General features: G+C 41.1%; 1 protein-coding gene across 2 annotated transcripts in view; it reads left to right on the top strand.

Annotated features, from left to right (window-relative positions):
* The first annotated feature begins 629 nt into the window (after positions 1 to 629).
* Positions 630 to 21,192, top strand: part of LOC115477601 (galectin-3-like) — a 30,699-nt gene continuing 10,136 nt past the window's right edge. Inside the window, exons 1-3 of one of the 2 annotated variants that reach the window (XM_030214594.1) lie at positions 630 to 827; positions 11,194 to 11,218; positions 16,332 to 16,420. In XM_030214594.1, the coding sequence (XP_030070454.1) occupies positions 11,204 to 11,218; positions 16,332 to 16,420 (104 nt within the window). In that variant the 5' untranslated portion in view covers positions 630 to 827; positions 11,194 to 11,203. The remainder of the gene's footprint in view (positions 828 to 11,193; positions 11,219 to 16,331; positions 16,421 to 21,192) is intronic. The other variant, XM_030214595.1, reaches the window with a different exon arrangement.

Consider the following 21,192-nt stretch of genomic DNA (forward strand, 5'->3'; position numbering starts at 1 on the left):
TCTATCAGAGAATTAAGAATTTTCTCTGCTTTAGGGTAGACTCATCTGGATAGTTACCTTGGTCATTATAGAAATACAGTAAGAAGCATGGTAATCAAAGAGCCAGAAAGGCATATCAAATCAATATGAACATCGAAAGAAAAAAGGCAGCCATCATCTTCATGAGTGGACTTCCAAAATACAGAACACCAGAGGAAACGGGACCAGCAGTGAGGTTTGGGAATGATAAAAGGAAAAGAGGTAGAGAGAGAGAGAGTTAGAGATATCACTAATGGTTTCAGATCCTTGTATGGTGGAGGAGTAGCTTAATGGTTAGTGCAGTGACTTGGGAAACTGGGTTTGATTCCCACTGTAGTTCCTTATGACTCTGGGCAGGTCACTTCACCCTCCATTGGCCACCTGTACACCCTATGTAAACTGCTTTGATTGTAACCACAGAAAGACAGTGTATCAAATCCCACCCCCCTTTCTACTGTATTTGTTCTCCCTGAAGGAAGATGCCCTAAAACTAAAATGTGATGTCTTATTTTTATAGAGAAAGTTTGTTTATTTATTTTGGAGTGTTTAGATGTTTAAGTTACACCACGATCTGTACTGCAAAGAAAGCAATAAAAAGAAAAAAACTTTAAATGTTTTCATATTTATTACAAGAAAATCTGGAAAAGTTACTCATATCATCTTAGCAGAGCCCAAGGGAGTAGGGGTGAAAGTGTCTGTTACAGGAGCCATATCAGGAAGTTACATCTTTCCTGACTGTGAATTGAAGTCTGACATTTCCATCCAGAGACATCAAAGACACCAAACTCTTCCCTGAGGTAACTGCATCGGTAGGTTTTACACTGAAGTGATAATGCATAATACAGGACACGGACTGAAACAGAGGTGGAAGGATTATTTTAAACTGTTCTTTTTAGTAATGTCTACACTTATAAAGGTCAATATTAATATGTAAAGAAAAGATATTGGATGACTCAGAAATCAAACTTTCAAAGATTCTTTAGTGTCCCTATGGCATCTTATAATATTGAGGAGGATCTTTTGTCAGGAAATTGTCAATGATGCTTATTTAAATTATTGAAATAAGAATATAAGACACATAGTTATACTCTTTTTTACTGTAGAATATCTGTGTGAATTCCATATGTTCTTTAGATATAGGAAAGAGCAAATGTTTTTCAGTATTATGATTAAACCCCAAAGTGAGCTGATAACACAGTAAAGTGAGTATCTGTCTGCTCAACTATCCTCTAGTGCAGGTGAGTGTGCCAGAGAAACTAGAGGACAGTCAGGGCCAGATGCACTAAACTTAACGAGCCATTAACGAGCAAGTAGTAAACCCTGGCATGCACTAAACACTTTTTTCCAAGGACGGTAGCAGCTAATGAAAACGGAGTGCAGATGAGCAAATCGTGTAGAAACCCTATTGTAATGAGATGCACTAACCTTTTCCGATTGCCTTAACGCTGGAAAAAGCTGGAAAATCTAATGAGAGGTCTGTACCTCTCTTTGGGGCTGGGCAGGGTTGGAAAAATTATTAAAATGTTTAAAAAAAACCCTGGAAGTCTCTGAGCCAATCCCAGCGCATTTAGCTGAGCTAAACGCGCTGTGATTGGCTCAGAGACTTCTCAGCTGAGTGAAGCACGGGCAAAAAGGACATTTTTATTATTCCGGGGTTGAATGATGTCCAAAAAAGAGCCTGCTGCATCGGAGCCTGTTTGATTTTTTTTTAATAAAGCTTTGCTTTTTAAAAAACGTGCATTTTGTGCGTCCTCCCCCCCCCCCCTCGCAATAGTAAAAACGTCCTTTTTGCCCGTGCTTCACTCAGCTGAGAGACCTGGAAGTAAGGGAGGGCCATCCAAGCAAGTAGAGCTGTGGCTGATAGAGCACTGGTCTTATAATCCAGACGTGGCGGGTTCAAATCCCACTAACAGTTTTGTTTAAAAAAAAAAAAAAAAGACGAGCACTTGGATTTTTTTCCACTTTTTTAAGTTGTATGAAGTCTTAATGTTCAATAAAGATAAAGTCTTTATTGAACATTATCAAAACAGCATAACAAAATACAGCACTCCAGAACAAGTAATAGCATGTCTGATCAGCTCCAGGTCTCTCCCAGCCAATCACAGCACGTTTAGCTGTTACCAGTATCAGCTAAACGCACTGTGATTGGCTAAGAGAGACCTGGATGGCAGGATGTCCAAAACGTTTTGATTTAGACGTCAGGTCTCTCTCTCATATGTTCGTCCTGCAAAGTTTGTTGGGGCTGGGGCTCGGCTGGTTCAGCTGTTCGAACGGTAAGACCGCTGAGGGAGCAGGGTCTGGACTGGAGATTAAAGTAAGGCTGGTGCTGAATGCTCGTCAGGATGTCCTTTTTGGACGTCTTTGGTATGCGTAGAGCAGCCAGCATAACACTTTGCTGCTCTGCGCATGCTCTACCGGCCGATTCTCCGACTGTTTAACGATGGGATAGAGAATGCAAGTGAGCTACAATGAGCAGCTCATTTGCATTCCTATTCCTTGATGCATGCCCGTTCGTAAGGGAATCGGTAAGGGAAGGGCTCTAACGTTTTTTTAGTGCATCTGGCTCTCAGTTCGGGGGTAATTTTATAAAGCTTTTTTCACGTGTACAACATGTTTTGCAAGTAGAAAATGGCTTTTATAAAATTATATCTGAGTATACACTTGGAAAACATAAGTGCACTAAAATTTCTCCTATTTCTCAGCATAAGCATTCCTAGGAATGTACATTGGGTAGTGCTAAGGTGGAATTGTAATGTACATGCTTATTTTATAAGTCAGAAAACAACAAGGCAGGCGGTCCGCCAAATCCAACGTGAAAGATAACACAAAAAGTTAGACCTTTTGAAAAACACAGTCTTTACTGGTAAATTAAAAGCTCCCAAAAGTTCAACCTTCAAAGCTTGACACTGCCATATTTCACCTGAATTGCAGGCTGCATCAGGGGTAAGCAAGGCTCAAAGATCAGTCTTTTTCTGAAAGCATTGTGTAGTTTTTACTGACTACACAATGCTTTCAGAAAAAGACTGTCTTTCAGCTTTACATAAGTAATGTCACACTGGGAAAAGACCAAGGGTCCATCGAGCCCAGCATCCTGTCCACGACAGCGGCCAATCCAGGCCAAGGGCACCTGGCAAGCTTCCCAAATGTACAAACATTCTATACATGTTATTCCTGGAATTGTGGATTTTTCCCTAGTCCATTTAGTAATGGTTTATGGACTTGTCCTTTAGGAAACCGTCCAACCCCTTTTTAAACTCTGCTAAGCTAACCACCTTCACCACTTTCTCCGGCAACGAATTCCAGAGTTTAATTATACGTTGGGTGAAGAAACATTTTCTCCAATTTGTTTTAAATTTACTACACTGTAGTTTCATCGCATGCCCCCTAGTCCTAGTATTTTTGGAAAGCGTGAACAGACGCTTCACATCCACCTGTTCCACTCCACTCATTATTTTATATACCTCTATCATGTCTCCCCTCAGCTGTCTCTTCTCCCAGCTGAATAGCCCTAGCCTCCTTAATCTTTCTTCATAGGGAAGTCATCCCATCCCCGCTATCATTTTAGTCGCCCTTCGCTGCACCTTTTCCAATTGTACTATATCTTTCTTGAGATGTGGCGACCAGAATTGAACACAATACTCAAGGTGCGGTCGCACCATGGAGTGATACAACGGCATTATAACATCCTCACACCTGTTTTCCATACCTTTCCTAATAATACCCAACATTCTATTCGCTTTCCTAGTCGCAGCAGCACACTGAGCAGAAGGTTTCAGCGTATTATCGACGACGACACCCAGATCCCTTTCTTGGTCCGTAACTCCTAACGTGGAACCTTGCAAGACGTAGCTATAATTCGGGTTCTTTTTTCCCATATGCATCACCTTGCACTTGCTCACATTAAACGTCATCTGCCATTTAGCCGCCCAGTCTCCCAGTCTCGTAAGGTCCTTTTGTAATTTTTCACAATCCTGTCGCGATTTAACAACTTTGAATAACTTTCCAGCTTATAATCGAAAGAGAAAAACGCCCAAGTTCCGACCTAAACCGGGAGATGGACGTTTATCTCACAAAAACGAATAAAGCGGTATAATCGAAAGCCGATTTTTGGGCGTTTTCAACTGCACTCCGTCGCGGATGCGGACAAAGTTTATGGGGGCGTGTCAGAGGTGTGGCGAAGGCGGAACTGGGGCGTGGTTATCTGCCGAACAAAGATGGGCGCATTTCACCGATAATGGGAAGAAAGTATGCGTTTTTACCTAGAATTTAGGACACTTTTCCTGGACCCTGTTTTTTCACGAATAAGGCCCCAAAAAGTGCCCTAAATGACCAGATGACCACTGGAGGGAATCGGGGATGACCTCCCCTGACTCCCCCAGTGGTCACTAACCCCCTCCCACCACAAAAAAATGATGTTTCACACATTTTCATTTTCACCCTCAAATGTCATACCCAGCTCCCTGGCAGCAGTATGCAGGTCACTGGAGGAGTTGTTAGGGGGTGCAGTGGACTTCAGGCAGGTGGACCCAGGCCCATTACCCCCTACCTGTTACAATTGTGCTGCTTAATGCTTATTAGTCGTCCAACCCCCCCAAACCCACTGTACCCACATGTAGGTGCCCCCCTTCACCCCTTAGGGCTATAGTAATGGTGTAGACTTGTGGGCAGTGGGTTTTGAGGGGGATTTGGGGGGCTCAACACTCAAGGGAAGGGTGCTATGCACCTGGGAGCTCTTTGACCTTTTTATTTGTTTTTGTAAAAGTGCCCCCTAGGGTGCCCGGTTGGTGTCCTGGCATGTGAGGGGGACCAGTGCACTACGAATCCTGGCCCCTCCCACGAATAAATGTCTTGGATTTATTCGTTTTTGAGCTGGGCGCTTTCATTTTCTATTATCGCTGAAAAACAAAAACGCCCAGCTCACACATTGTTGAATAAAACATGGGCGTCTATTTTTTTCGAAAATACGGTTCGGTCCGCCCCTTCACTGACCCGTTCTCGGAGATAAACGCCCATGGAGATAGGCGTTTTCGTTCAATTATGCCCCTCTTTGTGTCATCAGCAAATTTAATCACCTCGCTAGTTACTCCCATCTCTAAATCATTTATAAATATATTAAAAAGCAGCGGTCCTAGCACAGACCCCTGGGGAACCCCACTAACTACCCTTCTCCATTGTGAATACTGACCATTTAACCCCACTCTCTGTTTCCTATCCTTCAACCAGTTTTTAATCCATAATAGGACATTTCCTCCTATCCCATGACCCTCCAATTTCCTCTGTAGCCTTTCATGAGGTACCTTGTCAAACGCCTTTTGAAAATCCAGATGCACAATATCAACCGGTTCACCTTTGTCCAAATGTTTGTTTACTCCTTCAAAGAATTGAAGTAAATTGGTCAGGCAAGATTTCCCCACACAAAAGCCTTGCTGACTCGATCTCAGTAATCCATGTCCTCGGATGTGCTCTGTAATTTTGTTTTTAATAATAGCCTCTACCATTTTCCTCGGCACTGACATCAGACTCACCGGTCTATAATTTCCCTGATCTCCCCTGGAGCCTTTTTAAAAAATGGGCGTTACATTGGCCACCCTCCAATCTTCCGGTACCACGCTCGATTTTAAGGATAAGTTGCATATCACTAGCAGTAGCTCCGCAAGCTCATTTTTCAGTTCTATCAGTACTCTAGGATGAATACCATCTGGTCCAGGAGATTTGCTACTCTTCAGTTTGCTGAACTGCCCCATTACGTCCTCCAGGTTTACCGTGAAGTCAGTAAGTTTCTCCGACTCGTCCGCTTGAAATACCATTTCCGACACCGGTATCCCACCCAAATCTTCCTCAGTGAAGACCGAAGCAAAGAATTCATTCAGTCTCTCCGCTACGTCTTTGTCTTCTTTGATCGCCCCTTTTACCCCTTGGTCATCCAGCGGCCCAACCGATTCTTTTGCCTGCTTCCTGCTTTTAATATACCGAAAAATGTTTTTGCTATGTTTTTTTGCCTCTAATGCTATCTTTTTTTCGTAATCCTTCTTGGCCTTCTTTATCTGCACCTTGCATTTGCTTTGACACTCCTTATGCTGCTTCTTCTTATTTTCAGACGGTTCCTTCTTCCATTTTCTGAAGGCGTTTCTTTTAGCCCTAATAGCTTCCTTCACCTCACTTTTCAACCAGGCCGACTGTCTTTTGGACTTCTGTCTTTCTTTTCTAATTCGCGGAATATGTATGGCCTGGGCCTCCAGGATGGTATTTTTGAACAGCGTCCACGCCTGTTGTACAGTTTTTAATCTCTCAGTTGCCTCCCTAAGTTTTTTTTTTACCGTTCTTCTCATTTATCATAGTCTCCTTTTTTAAAGTTAAACGCTAACGTATTTGACTTTCTGTGTACAGTTACTTCAAGGTCGATATCAAAACTGATCATATTATGATCACTGTTATCAAGCGGCCCCAGTACCATAATGTTCCTCACCAGATCATGTGCTCCACTAAGGACCAAGTCTAGAATTTTTCCTTCTCTTGTCGGCTCCTGCACCCAGCTGCTCCATAAAGCTGTCCTTGATTTCATCAAGGAATTGTACCTCTGTAGCGTGTCCCGATGTTACATTTACCCAGTCTATATTTGGATAATTGAAGTCACCCATTATTATCACATTGCCCATTTTGTTCGCGTCTCTGATTTCTTTTATCATTTCTGCGTCTACCTGCTCATCCTGGCGAGGCGGACGGTAGTACACTCCTTTGCTTATTATGTTTGAACAGCTGTACCAGCTAGGCTGTTTCTGGAGTTTTACACCAGCTGGTAACTACTGCCCCCCCTGACGCAGCCTGCAATTCAGATGAAACATGGCCATATTGGACTCTGTATATTGAACTTCTGTGAGCTTTTAATTCACCAATAAAGACAATGATTTTCATAAGGTCTGCATTTTTGTGCTATCTTCCATGATTATTTTATATCCAATCATTTTCATGCTTCTTTGTCAATCCTATGACAAGGATCTGTGCTGTTTTACCTTGTTGATTCTAGGCTGTATAGAGATGGGGGGGTGGGGGGGAAGCTAGGGTTTTTGGGTTTGGCTTTTGATTTATGTTTCAATGATAGATTATTCAATGCAGTGTTTTCTTTTATTGTACGTTCTGAAATTTGCTATTCTGCTGTTGTTCATTCTAATAAAAAGATTTACGCATAGGGTATGTACACATTTAGAAATTTCTTTGGAGCAGATGTACGTTTGGATGAGAGAATAGGTGTAATACTGGGGATCACTGTACAAGCCCATATTATAAAGGCACATGGACATCTATAAAATGTTTGCCTTTCTAGACATTTCACATTGATGATCTGTTATAAAGTTATATCCTATCCCCCGGATTCTATATATGAAACTCAAAGTTACATGTACAATTTTAATTAATGAGTCAATTAGCACCAATAGGTGGCCACTAACAATTATTGGTGCTAATTGGCAACAATTGAATTTACACATGCATCATGCTAGGCGCTATTCTATAAAGATGCGTGCATAAATATTTTAGCATGCAACTGAAAAGGGGGCACAGTGAGTCAGGGGCATTCCCTAAAGATGCACATACTGCAATAGAGTTTGGACGATCCGTGTCTAATTTTTTTCAGAAGGTTTTACACCAAGTTTCAGTTGGTGTAAATCCTCATGCCCAAAGTTAGGTACGGATCCCAGTGCTACTCTATAAACAGCACCCAACTCGGAGTGCTGGCTGTAAAACAGCACTCGGTGCTCTTTTTTTTTGGAACAATAATAATGCATGATTTAAAATTAGTCTGATAACCAACTTCAAGATTTATCATTTAATACCAGCTGAATCCAGACAGTGAGTGGCTGATGGACACATTCTATTCTCTCACTCATGAATTCCTTAAATGAGCATTTTCTGGCTGATATTTTAAGTATAATGCCATCCATTTTTGTACTGACATTTAGGAGCACTTTAAAGGGCATTAAGCTTGTAATGCGTAGTTAACGCATAGAAACAGGATACTGCTCAACTATGTTAATGGGTGTTGGTGGCAGTTTGACAGTTTTTACATGTTAAACCACACATTACTGCATTTTTCAGATTTTTTTTTCCCTCAGGGGAGACATGGGTGGAGAATGGATGTGGAAGCATTAGCCAGCTAGCATGTTACATTTACTGTGTACTAATTGGCTAATACAGTAGGAGGTGGTAAGTGATCCCAAGCTAATTCTCAGCAGGTACCACGCACTAATGGGAACATTAATGAATGACCTATAATAAAAATAGTGTGAACACCCCCAAAAGGTGCTGTGTAAAATTTGTAGTTACTACTCAGTAAAATCCTACATTAAGCCACAATAATTGCAAAAGTTAGCACATTTTAGTAAAAGGAAATTGGGGCTTGATATACCACCTTTCTGAGGTTTTTGCAACTACTTTCAAAGCGGTTTACATATATTCAGGTACTTACTTTGTACCAGGGGCAATGGAGGGTTAAGTGACTTGCCCAGAGTCACAAGGAGCTGCAGTGGGAATGAGAACTCAGTTCCCCAGGATCAATGTCCACTGTACTAACCACTAGGCTACTCCTCCACTCCTTAGAGCCCCATAGTCATGTGTCTCATTTGATTCATCTCAATTTCCTGCAGCTGTTTCCATATATGAAGTCTTCAACCTGAGCAAGAAGCCTTTTACCAAAAGTAATTCTGTACAATCTGTCTCTCTTGACTAAAACCTTATGTTTTATACTGTCTAAATCCTCAGTGGTCAACCTTTGATTCAGAATTCTCTTCAGAGTCTGATCTTTTTTTTATATATATAATCTGTAAATCTGCCACTTTCCTTCTGTTTAGACCATCATTTGTGTGTTCATTTTGTTCATTCATCATTAGTTTACCTTTATCTCCGATGGCTTTCCAGGATGACCATTACCCTCGGTCAGGGCTTTTTTTTAAGGGGTACTTGAGGGTACTGAGTACTGGCACCTTTTCCATTATCTGCTAAAACTGACTCATGGACCCCATGTTTTAGGGGGTGTTTTACTAAAGATTATCTTGAGTTATCTGCAGCATGGCCCATTTTATTCCTATGGGCCCTGATGCAGATAACTCAAGCTAACCTTTAGTGAAAGACCCCCTTAATGAAAGAGCTCAGGCTCTACACCCCAATTCTGCCTTGTTATAGATTCTGTGACTGGTTGCAGGGGACCTGGCTATTTTGGGGTGGCTCCCTCAGTGATCACCCCACCCCTGAAGGGTGGCCTGGCATTTGAGTACTGGCACCTTTTTTGCTAGAAAAAATGCACTGCCCTCAGTCTTCTTCAATATTTTCACCAATTACCCTTCTCCTGCCCATTTAAATTGCTTGGGACAACCCAACTGCCAATATTCAGTAGCATTTAACTGGCAGTGCCAATGAATATCAGCTCTGATTGACCCAAAAAAATGTGAGCAGATCAGGGGCGGTTCAGGGGTGGCATTGGGAAGCAGGCACCAATGATATTCAGCTTTTGAGCTGTCCTAATTTCAGCCACTTAGCTAAGTGGGCCCCAGCACTGAATATCAGCTTGAACCTGCATAACTACACAGTGTCCGGAAAAAAACAGAACCCCTGGCATTTTCCCAAATAACCCAAAAACATCCTACTGCCTGAAATTTGAGATATTTCTGGGTATTTTATTTTTCAACAGGATAGTGCTTTAGCGAATCGAGCTCACAAAACACTTAAACTCTTAATCAATGAAACCCCAGAATTCATTGAGCCAACAGCTCAGTGGCGTCAAATATTTCATGGATGTGTCAGGGTTGAAGGAGGACACTCTGAACACAAATTATGAATTAACTTAAAAAAAAACATTATACTAGCGTATTTTCAAAGATCATACTGACTCATTTTTGAAAGAGATCGCCGGCCATCTTCTGACACAAAGTGGAGGAGTGGCCTAGTGGTTAGGGTGGTGGACTTTGGTCCTGAGGAACTGAGTTTGAGTCCCACTTCAGGAACAGGCAGCTCCTTGTGACTCTGGGCAAGTCACTTAACCCTCCATTGCCCCAGGTACAAATGAGTACCTGTATACAACATGTAAGCCACATTGAGCCTGCCATGAGTGGGAAAGCACAGGGTACAAATGTAACAATAAAATAAATTGAGAGATGGCCGGCAATCTCATGATCCTGGCCAAATTGGTATAATCAAAAGCTGATTTTGGCTGGCACCAACTGCTTTTTCGTCGCAGAGCTGGCCAACCTTCAAGGGAGGGTACAGAAGACGGGCAGGGGCGGGGTTACGAGATGGCCGGCTTCACCCCATAATGGAAAAAAGATGGCTGGCTCAGATGAGCATTTCGCCGGCTGCACTTGGTCCATTTATTTTTAGGTCCAAGTCACAAAAAAGTGCCCCAATTGACCGGATGACCACTGGAGGGAATCAGGGATCACCTCTCCTTACTCCCCCAGTGGTCACCAACCCCCTCCCACCCAAAAAAATGTAAAAAAAATTTTTTTTGCCAGCCTGAAATGTCATACCCAGCTCCCTGACAGCAGTATGCAGGTCCCTGGAGCAGTTTTTAGTGGGTGCAGTGCACTTCAGGCAGGTGGACTCAGGCCCATCCCCCCCCCCTACCATTAAAGAAAAGGAGGCAACAGTAAGACATGTACCTGGCATGTTTTATGTGAAGTCCACTGCAGTGCCCTTAGGGTGCCCCACTGCTCTGCTGGGATGTCTGTGTGGCCAGTCTACTAAGAATGTTGACTCCTCCTACATCCCAATGGCTTGATTTTGTGCGTTTACCACTTGGACATTTTTTTCCAAAAATGGTCCAGAAAGATACACACACTGAGTACAGCAACTTCTAGCAAATGGCCATTTTTGAAACAAAATGATAAACGTTTTTCTGTTATGAAAATTGCTATATTCACCACTTGAATTTGGAACGTTTTGAGCAAAACATCCAAAGTCAGATTTAGACGCCATATTGAAAATGCCCCTCCACACTACATACTCTTAAATTATCAGTGTTTGATCGATAATCTAGAGCAGTTCAATACTGATAAAATCCATTAATAAATGCAATGCAGTGCTTGCAACAGGTTACTAATGCATTTTTCACCTAAATATGGTTTACATTCCATTTCTTACAATATTGTTAAAAAATCTGACAAATTTTTGTTTCTGATTTACATTTAGGTCAACTGCAATGGCTACAGGCTCAGTAAGTTTGCTTAATTTTAATGTATGAATGAACACAGCCTATGCTATCAATATCATGAACATTTGTGAATATTAATATTTCATAAGAATATCAGTACAAATATGGAATGTTATCCAGCTTATTTTTGAAAGAGAAAGACGCCCACATTTCGACCCAAATCGGGAGATAGGCGTCTTTCTCCAGTGGGCGAACAAATCGGTATAATCAAAAGCCGATTTTGGTCGTATTCAACTGCACTCTGTCGCAGGAACGAACAAAGTTGACGGGGGGGGGGGGGTGTCGGAGGTGTGGTGAAGGCGGGACTGGGGCGTGGTTATCGGCCGAGGAAAGATGGGTGTCTTTAGCTGATAATCGAAACAAGAAGGGTGTTTTGGACGACAATTTGGTCCGCTTTATTTGGACCCTTTTTTTCAGATCCAAGTCCCATAAAAGTGCCCCAACTGACCAGATGATCACCGGAGGGGGGATCACCTCCCCTGACTCCCCCAGTGGTCACTAACCCCCTCCCACCAAGAAAACCCACTTTAAAAACTTTTTCCAGCCTCTTTGCCAGCCTCAAATGCCGTACCCACCTCCATGACAGCAGAATGTGTTCTATCCTGTGACAGCCTTTCCCCGGTTCTGATGTGGCTCTGGGGTGAGTGGGACACTTTTTCTGTTATGTGCACTGCAGAGTCACATCAGCAATGCATTGTGGTGGGTGTAGAGTATTGTGCTCCGTGATTCCACTAGCTTGTGTTAAATGCTCACGATGTTGGTAGTTGGTAGGCTCTACTCCCATGGTGCTTTTCCCCCTGCTTACTGGGTCAGAGTGTGCCCTGTTTTGTTTCCGGTAGTCCATGAGGTAGTAGTGGCCATTTTTGTAAGCCAGTTTTAGATCCCTTTCAGGTGTTAGCCACGTTACAGAACTTAGTTCTTTGCCCTCTTTCAGCAACATTCAAGGTTTTGTACAGCTTTCTGCCAGCTCTGACCTACTGCTAATCTCAGTACCAGGGAGACTCTTTGCTAGTGGGGTACAACATCTGATCTGCAGTTAACTGTGAGTAAATGTGCTTATTCCAATAAAGGACGTTTTCGGAGGCATTAGACTTCAGGTGTCAACTGATGTGCCAAGGTTATACAGCAGCAACAAGTCCTAGAGGCTTGCGTGTATGCAGGTCCGGAACACTTTTAGTGGGTACCGCAGTGCACTTAAGGCAGGCGGACCCAGGCCCATCCCCCCTACCTGTAACACTTGTGCTGGTAAATGGGAGGCCTCCAAAACCCACTGTACCCACATGTAGGTGCCCCCTTCACCCCTAAGAGCTATGGTACTGTTGTACATTTGTGGGTAGTGGGTTTTGGGGGAGGGGAGTTGGGGGCTCAGTACCCCTGGTAAGGGAGCTATGCATGTGGGAGCCTTTTCTGAAGTCCACCGCACTCACCTCTAGGGTGTCCAGTTGGTGTCCTGGCATGACAGGGGGGCCAGTGTACTATGAATCCTGGCCCCTCCCATGACCAAATGGCTTGGATTAGGACGTTTCTGAGCTGGGCGTTTTTAGTTTCCATTATTGCTAAAAAAAAACAAACGCCCAGCACAGAAACGACTAAATCCGTGGAATTTTGGTCCGTAGAAACCGTATTTTCGAAACGAAAGATGGTCGCCCATTTTTTTTCGAAAATACGGTCTGTCCCACCCCTCTCTACTCTACCGCAATAATAATAATAGCCAAAACTTAAAAATCAGTGCAACCTTTATAATACCTCCAAATATATCATCAATGTGTTCTTGTCACTGAAGATAGTACTTTCAAACCTACTTGGTGACTTCAGCAGTGCCCCTCGACAGTGTCATCACACCTTAGCAACATTATGGGCAACCACTTCCTCATCGGTACACCTGATTTAATATTTTTAATTTTTTCTTAATATTATCTTAATTTTACTTGAAACAGGTTAAACTCATATCATATTCATCTTATTATGAAACTGGGGACCTGGCCTCCGACATGCATGTTTTGCCTCTACAGGCTGTTTCAAGGATTGTCCCCTGAAAAAAACATAAATCACTGTGTGAGAGTCCATCTTACACTTCCCAAACAGTGAACTAAAAGTTTACATTTTTACCTTAAGCCGTCATAATGCCAACCCAGCTTTCTTTCACAGGAAAACCCCTGCTAAGATGGCGATGGCGTCTTCTCCACCATTTTAAATACTACTTCCTAACTATTAAGTCATCTCCCCTTCCACTCTGGGAGGTCCATACCAACCAAACTCCTTACAATCAATCTGTAATAATGATGCCCACTCCAGCTCCAAATTTAAACCTCCAGATATTACTGTTTGAAGTTGGTAAATCAACTGTTGCTTTCTATAATTCAGCAATCTCTCCACTGAACCTTCCTCCTCCTTTACCTGTATTTGTTCCACCACTCGCCAACACAAGTCTCTGACAGTGTGATGAAACGATAGCTAATGGTGCATTAAAGGTGCTTGCTCACTTTGGGTCACCACGTGGGCTTGTGCTCAGTGAGGCATATGTTGATCGGATTTTTTTGTAGCATTTTGTACACAGCGTGGTTTAAAGGCAAAGCCTTGTGAACAGAAAATGTAAGGCAGGTGCTCTCTGGAGGTGCACAAAGGAATGTGACAAGCTCCTTTAGTGCACTCCTTTGACTCATGCCACAGAAAAGAAAAATAAACTTTAAAGTTACTGCATCTGATGTCACCTCTAAATGTGTTCACAGTGAGCTAAGGGCAGCAGCAAAGCATAGATTGGTGGAGATATGCAATAGCCTATTGAGACACAAACATACAAATTATAAAACAGCACATATGGTAATGAAGGAGATTTAGGTGATGTTTCCATACTCTAGGCAACAGACAAACACAGTGCTTGCATTTGCTCTGGTTATGTTCAGCACACAAGCAAATTAAGCACTTGGAGTGAGTGTCAAAGTAGATTTTTCTGCCACATTTTGGGCAGGCCAGAATCCAAATTTTGGAGCTATATCAACCTAAAAAAACAAACAAAGGAAAATAATAAAGAGTACAATGGATAATAACATTGGACGAAGTTTTAAATTAAAGACAAAATATAGAGCTTTGTTTAGATTCTGTTTGGCTGAGCAGAAAAAACAAAACTGAGGAGCTAATCCACTGCGCATGGGAAAGTTCACGAATACTCAGAAGTTTATACTAAGCTCTAGAACAGCAATTTCATCCCAGTGACCTATGATGTATGCTGTTATGCAATCTTGCTTGATGACAGAAAATATGTAATATCACAAAATACCATAACTTCAAATTCATCACATACAATAACTACAGTCAGCTCAATAAATCTATAAATAGCATTAGGCAAAAGCTTTCCTATTAAAAATGCCTTTACTTTCCTTCTAAAGACAGTAAAAATCCCTTACCATCTAAAGTTCAGGAGGCAAAGCATTCTAAATTACAGACCCTGAAAAAGATAAATTCTTAATGGGCTGGAGCCTCACATTCCCCTCCCCAGCTCCCAAAGTTTGAAATCTAGCAGATTCTCAAAGGCTGCAGTTAAGGCTTATATAAAATGTTATAAATGGAATTCTGGAAAGCCTATGGGGCAATTTGAGTAGCCTTCCTAGATGCAAGGTACCTAGGTGAAAACAACCAATGAACCTTACACCTCTTATATCTGTATGTCCCAGATGTAGACAATAAAGTTAGAGCTGCAACCAGGCATATCATTATATGTGAGAAGGAGGCCTGAAATCATGCTTTGCAACTGATCTGATTAACACAGTCGCTGCTTGATACTTTATCCCTTCATTTGTTGGTTCACTCTTTAGTGATTTCTAGAATCGATTATTGTAATTCTCTTCTTAGTGGTCTACCCAAACATCAGCTACAGAGGTTACAGATTGTTCAAAATTCTTTGGTAAAATTAATACATGCTGCAAAAAAATACAAGAGAGTTACTACGTTTCATCTGGTAGAGCATTGGCTCCCTACTTCTTTCCATATAACCTTCAAGATTCTGTTCTAGGCCCACCAGATTATGCACACTGGCTTACTCTCTTTTCTTCTAAGTCACTTCCTTTAGTCTCTTACGCAGTCTTTATTAAACCTATCAACATCTACTTGCTGTTCCCACCTTTCTTCAAATCCGATTTCACTTTACCAGATCTGCTTTTAGTATCATTTGCCCCAAACCTATGGAACTCCATTCCTCTTGTTCTTAGATCGGAACCTTCACTCAAGAAGTTCAAGGCTATACTCAGAACTCATTGATTTTTTCCCAGGCCTTTTCCCATCGTTCAGATTAACTTTTTAATTTTTTTGGCTGGATCATCATTATTGTTGCTTCATTGCAACAGCTTCACTGGTGTTGTATTCTTTCTCATGCCCTCTCCTCCTAATGTGTCTTATATACACTTAGGACTAGATTCTATATATGGTACCTAAAATAAAAATAAAAAAATCAGCACTGAAAAACCACACACTTAGTGCTATTCTGTAAATCTTGATTAAAGTTAGGCACAGTTTATAGAATATGCGTAGTGGCCGTCCAATGACTAAAATTTACTGTCGGCTACTTACACCGATTAAAACCTAGTGTAAATACCAATGCCTAATTTAGGCACAGATCAAGCATATTCTAAAACACTTGGCCACATCCCCTTTTGATAGCCACATGGTAGAATTTACGTGCAACACTTTATAGCAAGTTATGCCTATAAAGTCTAATTAGTGCTTATTAGTGATAATTGCTTGTTAGTGTCCACTTATTAGTCCCAATTAACTTGTTAATTAAGTTACATACACAATATGGCCACATGGCCAAAATCACACATGTAACTTTAGTTGCCATCTATAGAATACAGGGGTTAATTACTTTTTTTCTTTTGTAAACGTTTCTGCATATTTTAAAATTTATTCTAATATGGTTAACCTTTTGTATGTTTTCTGAAGTCTTGGTCCCCCTTTTTAATGACTCTGTAAACTACTTAGATATTTTGTATTACCAGTATATTGAATAAAGATGAAATGTGAAATCTGGTATAAAGGTAAAACTTTTGCTTAATGAAAAGGTTCTTTATTTTTGTACTTATAAAAAAGTATTGCTAAATAAATATCAATGTTTATTCTACAGCGAATAAGTGTTGACCATCACCTCAATGGAATACTTATCCCTCATTCTATAGTAACGATCCTTGGAAAAATTAAGCCTGATCCAGACAGGTAACATATTCTGTATTATATTTTAAAATGTTTAATAGAGGGATGTATTTGTGTCTACACATTCAGTTCACTTGGGCACCAACAAATTTAAAGTGAGCACAAATCACTTGTACTTGTGTATATCTTCAAATTGAGTGAACCTGGCAAAAAGCTCAACCCTCCTCCCAGCCTGGCTCCTGGATCACTGCCCCTGCAGTCTAGCATCTCTGACTTGCCTTTCCCTTCACTTCACTTCCCTCCCCCACCCCTCTGCAGTCCTCCAAACTTTTGTGTGGTTGCCCCAGCAGCAACAGTAGAGACAAACTGCATTTGGTTTGCCCCAGTGACTTTCCCTCTGCTGTTTCCCATCTCCAGTGGTTCAACTTCCTGTGCAGAGATATGCTTAAAAAATATCTCGGAGAGGTATTGGGGATTCCGAAGGAGGGATTTCCACCTATTACACGGCTCCAGTATATTACTGGAACTGTGAAATTATCGAAGGAGCAACCCCAGGCTACTGCAAATTTGAACTTGACTGAATTTCTTGTGACTTTTGCTCTTGAACTTGATAGACATAATATTCTTAGATTATATTTTCGCCATTTAAATGATGTATTTCTGGGGCAAAAAATACAGATTTTCCCCGACTTAGCTAGGAACACACAAAAGAGAAGAAAGGAATTTTTACTTTATAAACCTAGAGCTTTAAAATTAGGTGCTACTTTTCTCTTGAAGTTCCCATGCAAATGTCATATAACGTTTGGTTTAAATAATTATATATTCTTTACCCCTCAAAAATTATTACAATTTATTTCATCTAAGGAAAATGTTCAAGTACCTAATGTGTTGCCTCCCTAATCAAAGTGCTGATACGTTGGCTGTGGATGTCAGCTATGCCCTTACCGTTATAATGATTGGCATATTTTTATAGGCTTGTTCTTCCTTTCATTTTCCTAGTATCTTGTCTCATTTATTGTGGACTAATAATAATCTGATAATTTTAACTTAGAACCTAATTTGGTAATAAGTAATTTTGTTTTGCTTGTCAAGTTGTATATTCTGATATTTCCTGGTTTATGTCATGAGATGTAAATGTGAAAAAATTATAAATAAAGAATTAAAAAAAAATTAAGTACAGCTCTTAAAACTAATTTTTTACTATAAAGTAAAAAGTTTTCTTAACAAGTTGGACCACAGAATCTAGTACGTTTACAGGCAAAGTTCCAGGGGCTCACAAAAGGCCCTTCCTAGAAAAAAAAACAACACCCTGAGCATTGCAGTGGACAGGAGAACATTAATACACCTTTTGGAAAACAAAACAAGGTGGAATAGTACAAATCAGTCCTACACAGTCAATTGATGCTAACAGACTATCCGGCCTTTTTCACACATGAACAGAGGTAGCCCCTCATAAAGTATAGGATAAGTAACTATAAACTAAAATAGAAATATGTAGACAAAAATTAAACTGAACCCCCAAGAAGCCATATTCTTTATACAGCGCAAAACCAAAGAAACAGAAACAACACGTTCCTTTGTACCATGCAAAATATAAAATGAGCAGATGTAAATATCAAAAACTTACATATTCCAATTGCTACATTAAAAATTAACAAATAAAATAGAGAATAAGGTGATACATTTTTATTGGACTAACTTATTATATTCTTTTACTAGTTTTCAGAGGGAAAAACCTCCTTTCTTAAGTCAGAACAAAAATACCATTACAGCAGTATATTGTCCCGACCTGAAGAAGTAAGTTTTGGTCTCTGGAAGTTGGTCGGCATTATTCCCAGATATTCAATGCCAGGCCACGTCCAGGCTTTGGCATTAAATATCTGGTTTATGCAGTGCCGGCTAACACATGGCTGGTTAAGTCAAAATTCAGGACTTAACTGGCCATGGATTGCCGCATAAAAATAAGACTATTTTATTCGGTCCATTTATGCAGTTACCTTCACCAGTTAAGTGCTCAATATCGGCATTTAACCATTCAAGTACTGACTCCACCCCTGGTTTTAGGCACTAACTACTAATTTTCAGTGGTGATAACCAGTCAAGTGCCACTGAAAGTTAGCAGATAGACCTGAACAATGACCGTTTCTGTCGGGTGAAATCATTTTGAATATCAACCAGATAGAAAAAAATGAAGGCAGATAAAGACCACATATGGCCTACCCAGTCTGCCCACCCATGCTATCTACTATCTCTTCCTCTCCTTTAGAGATCCTATGTACAGTATGAATGACCCTGCATTTTGTTAGCATTAAATCTTAGCTGTCAAATAGCAAACCATTCTTCAAGCTTCGCTAGGTCCTTCATCTTATATCTCAAACCATCAGGAGCATCTACCCTATTGCAGATTTTAAGAGATAAACCTTACCAGACAGCCCTTCGGCAATATTGTTTACAAAAGTGTTTAAAAGAAGTGTCCCAAGAACTAATGTTGCGGCACACCACTGGTAACATCCCTTTCCTCAGAGTGAGATCCATTTACCACTACCATCTGTTGCCTTCCACTCTACCAGTTCCTAACCCAGTCAGTCACTTTAGGGCCCATTCTGAGGGCACTCAGTTTATTTATTAGTTGTCTATGTGGAACTGTGTCAAAGGCAATCTAAATACATTACATGTAGCACTCTCCCTCATCCAACTCTCTGGTCACCTAGTCAAAGAAATTAAACACATTTGTCTGACAAGACCTGCCACTAGTTAAATCATGTTGCCTTGGGTTCTGTAATCCATTGAATTCCAGAAACTTCACTATTCTCTGTTTTAAGTGTTTCCATTAATTTACTTACCAAAGAAGTCAGACTTACTGGCCTGTAGCTCCCAACCTCTTCCCTACTTTCACTTTAGTGGAGAAGGACGACATCTGCCCATCTCCAGTCCTCTGGCACCACTCCCATCCCGACTGTGGAGAGCCATTGAAAATGCCAGCCAGCAGAGCCACCAGAATATCCCTAAGTTCCTTCAGTACCCTTGGATGTATCCCATCCGACCCCATCACTTTGTCCACCTTTAGTTTAGCTCCTCCCAAATACTGGAAATCGTTCAGGGTCCATAACACCTCCATTCCTATTTGTGTTTGTCTTCTGCAGTCTTGCTCCCAGCCGTTCAGCTGTGAACACAGAACAGAAATATTTGTTAAGCAATTACACCTTATCTTTATCAGCCTCTGTATATTCCTCCCCTTCACCTTTGAGTCTCACAATGCCACTTTTGCTCTTTCTACTATCACTAACATATCTAAAAATGTCTAGATCCCCCTATTGACTGTATTGGCTATTTTATCTTCCAACTGATCCTTCCTTTCTTGAGTACTCTACCAGTTTCTCGTAGCTTTTCCAGATATTGTCACCCGTTTCCTCTTTCTGCAATCTCTTGTACTTTATACAGGTTAACCTCTTTTTTTCTTACCTTTTCAGCTACAACTTTTGAGAACCAAAGCAGCCTCCTTTTCCTCTTACTTTAATGTACTTTCCTTACAAAATGGATTGTTGCCTTACAATAGCTCATTTAAGTTTTGCCCAGTGGCGTAGGAAGGGGGGGGGGGGCGGTGGGGCGGTCTGCCCCGGGTGCACGCGCTGGGGGGGTGTCGGCTCGCTGGTTGTCTGCTCTTTCTGCCCCCCGCTGCAAGGTAGGGTGTGTTTCAGGGGAGTGCACTCCAGATGGGGGGCGCCGTGCCCTGCACCCGGGGAGGAGGGTGCGCAGCCACGACCCGCCCCGGGTGTCAGGCACCCTCGCTACGGCACTGGTTTTGCCCACTGCTTTCCTACTGCTTCCAGATTTTCCCATCCAGACAACAACTATATTCTGCAGGAGTGATAACTAAATAATTAAATAGAATTGAGGTATTCTGCTATTGTGTATGGATTTGTAGCAGTCTGGTTTGTTCTGTTCCTGCAGGAAGTATATTGGTATTCTAAGAGAATGCTTTTTATCAATAGAATTGTTGCTGTTTGGGTTCTGGTCATTTGTACTGTTTTATTATGACAGGTTTTCAATATAGGTCTGGGAGAATGACTAATAAACATTGAATAATTTAAAATGTTATATATATATATATATATATATATATATATATATATATATATATATATATATATATATATATATATATATATATAAATATAAATATAATAAAAGAGAGAGAGAGAGGTCTGGAATATGTTTGTGTTTTGCAGGGTTTTGGTACTGGAGCACAAAGCTGATCACTATGGGGTGATTATTACCCTCTTTGTTTTGATTTATATATTAGGGGTATGCACAAAGAAAAATTTGATTTGTACTCATTTGAAACAGAATGTTTCCTCATTTTGGGGCATTTTTTCACATTCATTTCACCAATTAGTTCTTTGTACACACACTGTATATGAGCTAGAATTTTTTACCTCAGTAAGAGGGTATTTTACTAAAGCTTAACTTGAGTTATCTGCAGCAGGGCCCATTTTATTCCTATGGGTCTGATGCAGATAACTCAAGCTAAGCTTTAGTAAAAGACCCCCTAACATAGCTAGGATTGAACGGGTCCCAGGCAGAAAAATTAAGGGGTCCTTTTACAAAGCCGCAGTAAAAAAAGTGGCCTGCAGTAGTGTAGGTGCATCTTTTTGGTGTGCGCTGGGCCACATTTTACCGCGGAAGGGGGAAAAGGCCATTTTGAATGGGCCGGGAAATGGGTGTGTGCAAAAATTAAAAACTAGAGTGTGTCGATTTACAACCTGAGCCCTTACCACCAGCCATTGACCTGCCAGTAAGGGCTCATGCACTACTTGTGCAGTAACCATACAGAG

This window comes from Microcaecilia unicolor, chromosome 9 (genome assembly GCF_901765095.1).
Source record: "Microcaecilia unicolor chromosome 9, aMicUni1.1, whole genome shotgun sequence".
Classification (NCBI taxonomy): Eukaryota; Metazoa; Chordata; class Amphibia; order Gymnophiona; family Siphonopidae; genus Microcaecilia; species Microcaecilia unicolor.